Source organism: Pezoporus flaviventris, unplaced genomic scaffold (assembly GCF_033815535.1).
Source record: "Pezoporus flaviventris isolate CSIRO_AGI_PZ_B2104156 unplaced genomic scaffold, CSIRO_AGI_Pfla_v1 ptg000915l, whole genome shotgun sequence".
NCBI lineage: Eukaryota > Metazoa > Chordata > Aves > Psittaciformes > Psittacidae > Pezoporus > Pezoporus flaviventris.
In genome coordinates this window covers 227-11,786 of record NW_026893460.1, presented here as the reverse complement: position 1 = coordinate 11,786, position 11,560 = coordinate 227, and the positions used below count along the sequence as shown (strand labels likewise).

The following is an 11,560-nucleotide window of genomic DNA, read 5'->3' as shown; positions in this document are numbered from 1 at the left end:
GATCCCTCCTGGTTCAGAGCCACGGGTGGGAGCAGGGCACAGCAGGAAGGAGAGAGAGGGTGCCATCATTTCTCCTGTACAAAACACCATTCGTTTTAACGTGAGTTTAGATTTCGCATTAGGTTTAGATTCAACATCCGGTTGAGATTACACAGTAGGTTCAGATTAGACAAGAAGATTACGTTTAGACTGGGCATTCTAGACCAATAAAACTGTTGTGTTGTCCTGGGAGTTGATGGACTTCTGCCTTCTGGAGCCCTGCCCTGCTCTTCAGAGCAAACCCAAGCTGTGCCTGGAGGCCCTATGAGCAAAGCACGTCAGTGTCAGCGAGGTGCTGGGTGCACGGCTGCATCCCTGCTCCAATACAGCGTGTTCTGGGGCTGAACAGGGTCCAAGAGCTGCTCTGGCACCCTGCAGCGTTCCGAGGGTGTGCGAGGTTGGAGAAGGAATTGACGCGTGTGAGGACTGAGTCGTTTTCTGTTAACAGACTGTTGTTGCGGGTGTAAAACCTCCGGGGCAGAGGCTGGGTTTCCCCCCGCCTCTCGCCGGGAGAAGTGGACCCCCCGCCGCGCGCATCTCGGCGGGCGCAGCGCCAACCCGTGCCTGCCGGAGCACACAAGGGCCAGGGGCGGGCGGGCAATGGCGGGAGCCCGCCGGAGCCTGCTGCTGCCGCCGCCGTGCAAGTGAGGGAGGTGGAGGCGGCGCGCCCGTGCTCCGCAGCTCCCTGTCCCGCTGCCTCCAGGCGCAGCCCCTCGGCCGGAGGGGAGCCGCTGACGTGCGGAGAAAGGCCTGTACAACCAATGAGCCCATGAGGGTTGTAAAGTGGCCATGTTTCTTCAGCGCTGGGCACCACGGGGCTAGCCCACCAAAGTCGTGCATGCCGCAGGCGCCCGTCCTTCAAACATGTATAGCATTGTGGTTACGCATTCATGAGAGCTGCTATACGCATTCATAACCTGTCCCCGCTTCGTACGATAATTAGTATTTCCGTGAACTCCTGCAACTGCGCATGTGCAGTGCTTTTTGACTCCCTTCAGTTGGAGCCCGTTGCCATCCAAATGGAGAAGGAGGTGCCCAGCAGTTCACCGCAGGGTCTGGGTGTGACACCGACACTTCCAGGTGTCCCTTGGAAGTGACACTGCTGTTTCCAAGCCAACACATCGGGCCTGAAGCTTTCCCCACATTGGAGCAACCAGCGCCAGTGGCAGGGACTATCCCATGTCACAATGGGGACGCACGCTCCCAGGCCTGGCCCCATTGTGACATGTGAGGTGTTCCAGGCTTTATCTGCCCAGCAGGGCCAGCACCGCCCCAGACCCGCTGCTGGGCTCAGAGCTCCTGGTTTGGATCCCCAGCCTTGAGCCTCCTGCAGTACCGAACATGCTCAGATCCTGCCCCGCCATGGCACCGCTGCAGCTGCTGCTGCTGCTGCTGCTGCTGCTGCTGGGCCTGGCCCCCAGTCTGGCCGGGCCCCTGGAGCCCTGCCCGGGGCTCTGCCGCTGCCGCAGGCACCGGCTGGACTGCAGCGGCGCTGCCCTGGCCCGCGTGCCCCCGGCCACGCACCAGCGAACCTTCATTATCCTGTGAGTGCCCTGCAGCTCCGGGCGCTGCCCCGGGACACCCCGAGAGCGGCTCCAGGGCCCCGCTGCCTGTGGGGGGCTGAGGGGCAGCGCCGAGGGGGCAGCTCCAGGCCACAGCCCTGGGGCAGGGGAAGGGTTTGTGCTGGGGGTGACGCTGCCAATGGCTTCTCCGCAGGGATTTCAGTGGGAACGCGCTCGCCCTCATCCCCACGCAGGTGTGGCAGGGATACCCGTGGGCTGAGAAGCTGTGAGTATCCACCAGCGTCGGACATGGCGCAGGGGTTCCGGGATCCCCATCCCTCCGCCGGGCTGTCGAGCACCGCACCAGTGCTTGCCGCGTGCAGCCAAGGCCGAGCTGCTCAGCAAGGAGGGCTCTGAATCCCCAGAGCTGCTCCATGGCGAGCAGTGCCCGGGGCTGTGTCCCTCCCTCCCGCCCCCGGGGCCATCCCTGGGCCTGAGGAGCCCGTGCTCGGGCTGCAGTCAGGGTCAGCAGGCCGGGAGCAAGTGCCTGCTCCTGCCGGGAGGGTGATGAGCCCCGGCGGGACCCGCGGAGGTGCTGCAGGGCCGCTGCTGCAGGGCTGCTCCCCCGACAGCTCCATAGCCCCTGAGCCGCGGTGCCACTGCCCGTGTCCGTCTGTCTCTTGCAGGGTCCTCCAGCACAACAGCCTGCGGGCAGTGAAGAGGCGCTCACTGGAGGGGCTGCTCCTGCTGAGGCACCTGTAGGTACCCCCCTGCCCGCGGCGCTGGGCACAGCCTCCCCCGGCCCTGCCCCTGCTGCCCAGCCCGCCCCGGGAAGGGCTTTATTCCTGCGGGGATCCCCCAGGGCACAGCAGGGCCTTGGTGCAGGGGAGGGCTCCGCAGGGACGCGCTGCGCTCCCACTGCCCCACGGCCAAGCAGGAGCAGGCGGCTGCTGCCCTTTCCCTGCACAGACCCACACGAGGTCGCCTCCTCCAGGGCCAAGCTCGTGCATTCGTCCCCTCTCAGCTCAGGTGCCCCAGAGCTGCCGGGGACTGAGCTCACGGTGCAGCTTCTCTCCATCGCCCATGGAGAGGAGCAGGCACTTCCCTTTCACCCACACAATGGGGCCGGGGTCTCTGGCTGAGCCGGCCATGAGACGCTGCCCACAAAGGTTCCTCTCTCCTTGCCTGCGGCAGAACAAGCCCAGGCAGGGGGTTCAGGCTGGGACAAGGAGCCTTTTGGTTTCTAGAGCCAGGCCAGAGGGCTCCTGCGCACACCAGAGCAGGGCTGTGCAGGGAGGTGACGTTTGGGAGCGAAGGGAAATAGCCCCATGCTGGTGACACAGGGCGTTTCAGCCGGTCCCTGAGGCCTCACGCAAGAGGTGCTTGGGGCGTGCATAAAGAACCTGCTCTGTTACCAGAGAGGAAAGTCAGCCCTGAAACACCCCGGTGGGATCAGAGCTGGGAGAACCTCTCTGAGCTGCAGCCACCGCGGCCAGGAGCGTGAGCCCCGGTTACGCACCACTGCAAGCCAGTGCCAGAGAGAAACCCCACGTGAAATGAGAGCTGTGGCACGTCTGTGCTGCCCGTGTGCGAGCACCCGAGAGGAACCAGCACCGTGCAAATGGCACCGACTTTTTGTGTTCTCCTGTTAACAGGGATTTATCTTACAACAAAATCCAGGCGATCGAGGCAGATGCGTTTGAGAACCTTCCTTTCCTGGAGACCCTGTGAGTTATGGGGGTTTCTTCCTGGTGTGCTTGGTGAAGCCCGTTTGCATTTAGAACCCGCTGCTGCTGGAAAAAGCTCCTGTTAGTTTTAGAACAAGGGCTCCAATTTCTGCTGCTGAAGGAGCAGCCGAGCCCAGGAGCTCAGGGCATGGCTGGTGGCCACAGCACGGTGGGGCCACGGCTTGTGCAAACACAGCCAGAGCAGAAGCCAAGGCTTGAGGCTTGCTGTGTCCCTGAGCAGGCAGAGAGGCAGCACACGTGCACTTCATCTCTCCCAGGCAGGTTAACAAACAGCAGGAGAGAAAATGGCGGCTTCCTCCCAGTTCCACCTTGGATGGGGCTGCTTGCTCCCGATCAGAGCTGCTTCACTCCAGCTTCCTGGGGGTCAGACCCAGTTCATTTCTGTGCTCTCCTGTTTCCCCAGAAACCTGGAGGGAAATCTCCTCACCGAGATCCGGAGTGACGCCTTCCGGGCATGGCACGGGATGCAGTTCCTCCAGACACTGTGAGTGTTCCAAGGGCTAAGGGTAGCTCAGAGCAGTGGCGCTTGTCACTGTGCTCTGCTCACCTCTTGCCCCACAGAGGCAGCAGCATCAATGCTGACTGGCAGCTCTGTCAGGCCACGGCTTTGCCTGGCTGGGTGCAGGAACAGAGACAAAGCTCATGGACAGTGGGAATGTGAGGGCAAGGCCTGGTGGAGGGGAGCCACCAGAAGGTGTGAGCTGAGGAGGAAAGAAAGAGACGTTGTGTTTTCCAGAAGCAGCACTTCTGGGCTTTTGATCTCTGGGCTGGAGATAGTCAAGACCTGGTGTATGTTGTGAATCTGCCCGTCAGCATCTGCCCCGGCCTGGAACCTTCACCCCAGCCCTTCCTCACACACGTAGCCCTGAGCCCACGCCACCGCTCACATCCTGCACCCCCAGCTCACAAGGGTGTTGGTTCATTTCAGGGTCCTGGGCCATAACCCCCTGTCTGTTATCGAGGACCCGTGGTTCTTCAAGCTGCCTTCAGTCACGCACCTGTAAGTACGGACTCCCTGTTAACAGCCTACCATGGCTCGCTCTTTGTGTCTCTGGGTGCCCCGTGGCCAGGAAAGCAGAGATCCAGCAGCAATCCCACCCTTCTCCTGCCGGAGGCAGCGGCAGAGCCAGGCAAAGGCTGAGCAGTTCTGCTGTGTCCCGGCAGCAAAGGCAGCAGGGAGCTGGGACACGGACTTGAACTTGTCTGCATCCGTCTCCCATGGGATCTGCAGGATCCCTCCTGGTTCAGAGCCACGGGTGGGAGCAGGGCACAGCAGGAAGGAGAGAGGGGGTTCCATCATTTCTCCTGGATTAGGTAGCAGCAGATCCCCCTGCGGCCAGCACCGCAAGCAGCAGGGACTGGGCTTGCTCCCGAGGCAGAGGCTGGTGCCGCCACCTCAGATGTGCTGTGTTTACTGCAACCTTGCAGGGACCTGGCTGCCACACGAGTGACTCGGCAGACGCTGCTCGTGCTGCTCCTGAGAACATCCCGCTTGGAAACACTGTGAGTGCAGGGGCCGGCTCCCACCGCCAGCAGATCTCAGCTGCTGGGACAAGGGCTCTGCGTGGGGAGCAAACCCGGCACCACAAAGCTGTCCACTGGGACACTGGGGGTGAGGGGAGGTTTCCCAGAGCCGCAGCGGACGCTGAAGCAGACCCCTGACGCGATTCGGCGCGCAGCCTGGGTTGGAGTCGCTGCCCTGGGTGGCGATGCTGAGTGTGTGTGCACAACCTCTGTTCTCTAGCAAGCTGTCCAACGACACGGCCTGCTGCCTCTGCCAGCACAAGCACAGCACCGAGACCCCGTGCAGGACCCTCAGCTTCGACTGCGTGAGCGTGTGCAGCACCAGTGCTCCCCGCTGCGGTAGGTGCCCCACGGCCCTGCCCGTGCCCCCCAGCTATAGCGAACCCTCTGAGCCTGCGTCTGCCAGAAAGCTTCTTGTGCCTGATGTGCTCTCGGTGTGTTACAGCTCCCCTGGCAGAGACACCAGGGCCCCTGACGGGAGCCGTGCCACCCAGGAAGGGGAAGAGCAGCTCCACGTTGAAGATCCAGCCCAAGGAGCCCTCGCTCAGGGAGCAGAGAACAGTCACGCTCACGGTTGTCCTAAGCCTGAGCAGCCCCGATGCGTCGGCACCTTCCCCTCAGCAGCTCTCGAGCCAGGAGAGCAACACCGCCAAGGAGCTGGTGCGGATGCTGCAGAGCGTTCAGCACAGGGGCTGGAGCAGCTCCACTGACACCAGGAGGTTCTATTCTCTGGCAGAGGGGCTCGTGGCACAGCTCAAGACCAAGCTGCACAAGGCCGTGAGCATCTTGACTGTGAAAAGCCCCAGCACAGCCCAACCAGCGCAGAGCGACGAGGGGCAGGAGATGCCAGCAGGACAGGGAGGAAGAGCCACAGGCTGGGAACGCCGTGAACCTGGCCGGCACTTGACCCGGGCAGAATCCGTCCTTTGGGAAGCAGTCCAGAGGCTGGACATCAGTGACATCCTGCCTGTCTCCGGCCACCAGCGAGCACCTCCTGCAGCACAGCTCCCTACACCAAACCCAACAGAGGCCCCGCATCTGGCCCAGGCTGGTTGGAATCACAGTCACACCAATGCCCTCCAAGAAAGCAACACGGCGGATGGGATGGAGGATGAGGAGGGGGCAGAAGTCCAGGAGGAAGCACCAGCTCCAACTCCGGACTCTGCTGGGACCAGCAAGGAGCAGAAGCTGCAGGACAGTGAAAGGACAGTGGGCAGCAAGGGTGCAGAGGAAGAGCTCCCAGCAGCAGAGGGTGGAGCAGAGCAGAGACTGAGCAGTATGCAGCATTTCGTCCATGCTCTGCCGGCTGACAACGGCCCCCCTGCTGCCAGCAGCGCTCCAGAGGCCACGGCTGCAGCAGAGCGTTCCCCTCGGGGCGGGAGCCCACCCAGCACCCCTGCAAGCACCACCAGGCGCGGGCAGCACAAGGGGCAGGAACCGCCCGTCCCAACGGCACCCGGCAGCTCCAGCGCCCCGGGCAGCGCGGCCACACCAGGAGCCGCCTTTGACTTCTTGTTCAGCCGCCACCGGCACTCACTGGTGCCAGACCGAGCCCTGCACGAGTTCATGGCACGCGTGGCTCGAGCCCTGCGTGGGGACTGTGGCCTGCCCCAGCTCCAGCCGGCCTGCTCCAGCATGGTCTCGAGGATGGGGCTGCTCCTGAAGCTGCTGAGCGAGAGGCAGCGTGACCCGGAGCCCTCTGACCTCCTGGAGCAGTGTGTGTGGGAGGAGGATGCCGGCACCTCGCATCCCCGTGCCCAGCCCAAGGACATGGACAGGGAGTCTGCAGAGACGGTACGAGAGAGCAGGGCACTGCTGCGTGTGTGTGTGTGGACAGTGGGAATGGAAGGGGCCTCCTTTTCCTTTCCTCTCCACCCTAATGCGCCCTCCTTTTCTCCCAGGAGATGGCCAAGCACACCTCTGGCCACAGGCGGCTGCTGGCGCTCTTGCTGTCCGCCATCATCACCCTCATCACATCTATTGCAATTCTGGTGCTGTGCTGCTTCAAGGTGAGCCATGGACTCATTTGGCAGAGCACTGCCAGCCAAGCCCTGGGGCTGGAGCACCCAGGGGAAGGGGGGTGCTCCCACAGTGCTCATGGGCCCCGGGTGCTGCTGCGGATGCCCGTGGATGTGCTGGGGAGCACAGGAGATGTTCTCCCGGACTTGGAGCTCGTTGCGGTACCCGCACCCTGGGGCTCGGAGGGGTTCAGAGCTGCTGGGAGCAGCTTGTCCTGGCTCCTGCCAGGGTCTGTCCCCAGCTCTGCTGGGCAGCTTCCCAGCTCCTTCCTTGAGCAGGGCTGTGGCTCCCTCTCATCACAGCCTCTGCCATCAGCCCTTCCCGGGCTCTATCCCGCAGTCCCTCACCCCAAGCATCCCATCCCCAGCTCCTGTCCTGGCCTTGCTCTGCTCCAGTGCCCGCTGTTTCCATTCGTGCAGCAATGCCCCTGCTCCCTGCCCTGAGCCCATACCCAGCCCTTCCGCATGGTGCCGCGGCTCTGGTGGGTCGGGGCCATGCCCGGGCACAGGGCAGGGGCCCCGTCGTGCTCACAGAGTTTGAACCTCCCTTTGGGGCCCTTCTCCTCCAAAGGGACAAATGAGCTTTCATGTGTTTAGAAGGCATCGTGCGTGTTGCAGGGGCGGGGGGACCCTGCAGAGGAGAAAGGCAGACATCAGCAAGGCTGAGATGAGGAGTTCTGGGTCATTCCAGAGGCCCGGAGCGCCTGGGAGCTGGGCAGAGAGGCATGGGGGGGCTCTTCCTAAAGGCGTGGCTGCTGGCACAGCCTTGCACGGATGCAGAAGGGGCTGGGCTGGAGGAAGAACCTTCCGGCTCCCCCGTCCTGCAGTGTTCCATGAGGAACCCCCGCGTTCTGAGTCTCTGTCTCTCCGTCACCAGGTCTGCACCAAGAAACCTGCCGAGGATTCCCAAGGCAGCAGCAGATGGTGCCCGCGGCTGCGACGGTAACTCCTGCCCTGCCCCAACAGTCTCTGCTCCAGCAGCTCCCAGCCCTGCCCAGAGCCCCCCCATCTCCTCCAGCACCACAGGAGTTCATCCTTCGCTTCTCATCCCCCTGCTCCCGCTTGTTTCCAGGCGCTTTCAGGACCTGCAAGTCAAGTGGCGCAACAGGAGCAAGGACACGGACACGGACACGGACGAGGAAGAGGTAAGGGCAGGGGCAGGCTCCAGCTCCTCCCGTCTGCCTGCTCCCTGCCCCGTGCCTGCTTCTCACCACTCCCAATCCCTGCCCTCCCAGTTCCCTCCGGAGTCGCTCCAGTCGGAACCCCAGTGGCTGCAGTATGTGCTCCAGCCCCTCGAGGCCCAGCAGGAGGCGTCCCTGGCCCAGCTCTACGATGGGGAGGGCTCCGAAGAAGAGGACGATTTGGAGGAGCGTGGCATAGCGTAAGTGTGATGGTGGCGATGCCAGCACCCCAGTTAAGCTCTTGCGCCATGTAGGAGCTCATGAGACTTTCCTTGGATGCTGTTTCCTTTCTGTTGTTTTCTTGGCCGCTATTTCCTGGCTTATTATGTAGTTGCTGTTCTGCCACTGCTGCTATGTCCCTGCTCTCATTTCAGCTGGTTGAGCATCGGATCCCAACCACTCCCTGCCATAAGGACAGTGGACTGATGTTTGGCCCTCTGGCTTCTGAGTGCCTAAGATCTGGAGCAATGGTCCCTGTCCGTGGAGCAGGATGCTGCAGGCCCCTGACTGCTCAGAAGCCCCCACGGCTCCTCCCTGGAGGATGCAGGGCGTCGGGATCCACTGTGCCCGTGGTGTTCAACACGATGCAAGGCAGGAATCAGCACAGGAAAAATCATTGCCTGCGTCTGAGTTACATCAGAGTGATGCCTGTCAGCAACTCAGGGGTCCTAGTGATCATTGCACTTTGTGTGGCGATGGAATCCCTTGTGATCATTGTGCTATGTGCAAAGGGCATGATAAGTGTCCCTGTCAATATCACAGTGAGGAGGAAGAAGAAACAAGGGAATAATTCCCCTGGGTCAACCGCTGTATTGTGCAAATAAACGTTTTGTTCATTGTTTAAATTGCATGGATGTTCTTAGAAAAGGGGGGGTGGCGGAATAGGTAACTTAGAGATATGTCCTGTTGCAGAACGTTGTGAAACCTGTGTTCTGAACAAAGAAACACCTAAGGAGTGGAATTTATGGGGGCTAAGATGGCGGTCAGACTTGTGGGAGACATAATATTTCTTCACCCAGAGACCAGACCCCAGCAACAGGTGGAGAAGCCCGGGAAAAGAAGACAACAGGATTGGCTGAAAGCCAAGACCAAAAAGTATAAGCGACTATGCCCAGAAGTTCCCCTCGTGCGTCTTGGGTGGAGCGGAGACTCCCCGGCGCACCCAGCGCTGCTTGCTTATTGTCTCTCGATATTAATTATAATAAAAATCGATTAAAACAGACTGGCGATATTAGGTTTTTATAACAGTGCAGCAGAAAGGAACAGACCCCAAGTCTGACCTCTGCTGACACGCAGATTGACTCCACAACTCGTCAGGGTTGTAAAGTAGGTATGCTTTATTCAGCTGAGGCGCATGGGGGTTGCTCCTCCAAAAGCATGCACACCCCCTTTGCCACTCAGTTTGTTTATATTACATATAATGACTACCTAAAAATAAGACTGCTTCACGCCTAATACGTATGCAAAACCTATTCCTGTCTGACATTATAATTAGTTTTTCTGGCATTCGTCCCATTGGTGTGCCTGCGCAGTGCCTCCTGGTGGTGGTCGTTAGGGGGCAGTGAGGATGAAGGCCTGTAGTTCCTCTTCATCAACGCGGGTAGCCTCTTGCTTTCACTCAGACTCAGTAGGGTTTCGGCTCCTGTCCAAACCTCAGGTTTGGTACAAGCCGATTTTATGTATCTTAAAGCAGAAACTTGCCAAGTTTGTAGACTTTGTGACCCTGCTATCTTCTGTTCCTTTTCTTTCTAAAGGTACTGTTTGAACAAGAATGTCTTAAATATTAAGCTATGAATCCTATCCACTACAATTCTGCCTAGCAGCTCTAACTCCTACAATTCTGCTTCACCATTCTAGTAGCTTTGCCTCCTATGGCTCTGCTCCACCAAGCACAGCGACTGCTTAAGCAAGCAGGCACAATGCTAACCCTTTATTTCCCGGGATCACCGCCACCTGCATAACTTGCAGCAGTGAACGACCCTGAGTTTCCTCGGGGCAGTAAAATACATGGAGGTTCTCCAGGCTCAGCACAATGGTTGACTGCTGAGGAGGGTTCAGGACACGCGTGTGAGGACCGAGTCGTTCTCTGTTAACAGACTGTTGTTGCTGCTGCTGCGCCTGGCCCCGCCCCTGGAGCCCTGCCCGGGTCCCGGCTGCGCTGCGCTGGCCCGCGGGACCCCGCCCGCCCGCCAGCGGCCCGTCGCCATGCTGTGAGTACCCTGCGCAGCGTGGAGCAGAGCAAGGCCCCAGCACCATCCAGCGCTCGTCCTGTGCTGAGCAGTTCTGCTGTGTCCCGGCAGCAAAGGCAGCAGGGAGCTGGGACACGGACTTGAACTTGTCTGCATCCGTCTCCCATGGGATCTGCAGGATCCCTCCTGGTTCAGAGCCACGGGTGGGAGCAGGGCACAGCAGGAAGGAGAGAGAGGGTGCCATCATTTCTCCTGTACAAAACACCATTCGTTTTAACGTGAGTTTAGATTTCGCATTAGGTTTAGATTCAACATCCGGTTGAGATTACACAGTAGGTTCAGATTAGACAAGAAGATTACGTTTAGACTGGGCATTCTAGACCAATAAAACTGTTGTGTTGTCCTGGGAGTTGATGGACTTCTGCCTTCTGGAGCCCTGCCCTGCTCTTCAGAGCAAACCCAAGCTGTGCCTGGAGGCCCTATGAGCAAAGCACGTCAGTGTCAGCGAGGTGCTGGGTGCACGGCTGCATCCCTGCTCCAATACAGCGTGTTCTGGGGCTGAACAGGGTCCAAGAGCTGCTCTGGCACCCTGCAGCGTTCCGAGGGTGTGCGAGGTTGGAGAAGGAATTGACGCGTGTGAGGACTGAGTCGTTTTCTGTTAACAGACTGTTGTTGCGGGTGTAAAACCTCCGGGGCAGAGGCTGGGTTTCCCCCCGCCTCTCGCCGGGAGAAGTGGACCCCCCGCCGCGCGCATCTCGGCGGGCGCAGCGCCAACCCGTGCCTGCCGGAGCACACAAGGGCCAGGGGCGGGCGGGCAATGGCGGGAGCCCGCCGGAGCCTGCTGCTGCCGCCGCCGTGCAAGTGAGGGAGGTGGAGGCGGCGCGCCCGTGCTCCGCAGCTCCCTGTCCCGCTGCCTCCAGGCGCAGCCCCTCGGCCGGAGGGGAGCCGCTGACGTGCGGAGAAAGGCCTGTACAACCAATGAGCCCATGAGGGTTGTAAAGTGGCCATGTTTCTTCAGCGCTGGGCACCACGGGGCTAGCCCACCAAAGTCGTGCATGCCGCAGGCGCCCGTCCTTCAAACATGTATAGCATTGTGGTTACGTATTCATGAGAGCTGCTATACGCATTCATAACCTGTCCCCGCTTCGTACGATAATTAGTATTTCCGTGAACTCCTGCAACTGCGCATGTGCAGTGCTTTTTGACTCCCTTCAGTTGGAGCCCGTTGCCATCCAAATGGAGAAGGAGGTGCCCAGCAGTTCACCGCAGGGTCTGGGTGTGACACCGACACTTCCAGGTGTCCCTTGGAAGTGACACTGCTGTTTCCAAGCCAACACATCGGGCCTGAAGCTTTCCCCA

The 11,560-nt window shown here is 60.4% G+C and overlaps 1 protein-coding gene across 1 annotated transcript; it reads left to right on the top strand.

Annotated features, from left to right (window-relative positions):
• Positions 1–1,401: 1,401 nt before the first annotated feature.
• LOC133264650 (leucine-rich repeat-containing protein 37A-like) lies at positions 1,402–6,693 on the top strand. The gene is made up of 10 exons (XM_061444482.1): positions 1,402–1,583; positions 1,756–1,827; positions 2,228–2,299; positions 3,197–3,268; positions 3,693–3,773; positions 4,218–4,289; positions 4,718–4,792; positions 5,034–5,152; positions 5,259–6,594; positions 6,651–6,693. Exons 1-10 carry the CDS (start codon positions 1,402–1,404, stop codon positions 6,691–6,693), a joined length of 2,124 nt encoding a protein of 707 aa, XP_061300466.1.
• Positions 6,694–11,560: the final 4,867 nt, after the last annotated feature.

Excerpts from the sequence above, each read along its gene's own strand:
- LOC133264650 (XM_061444482.1), top strand. The coding sequence starts at position 1,402 with ATGGCACCGCTGCAGCTGCTGCTGCTGCTGCTGCTGCTGCTGCTGGGC. Across the intron at positions 3,774-4,217 it reads ATGCAGTTCCTCCAGACACT|GGTCCTGGGCCATAACCCCC; the intron begins GTGAGTGTTCCA and ends GGTTCATTTCAG. Across the intron at positions 4,793-5,033 it reads ACATCCCGCTTGGAAACACT|CAAGCTGTCCAACGACACGG; the intron begins GTGAGTGCAGGG and ends TCTGTTCTCTAG.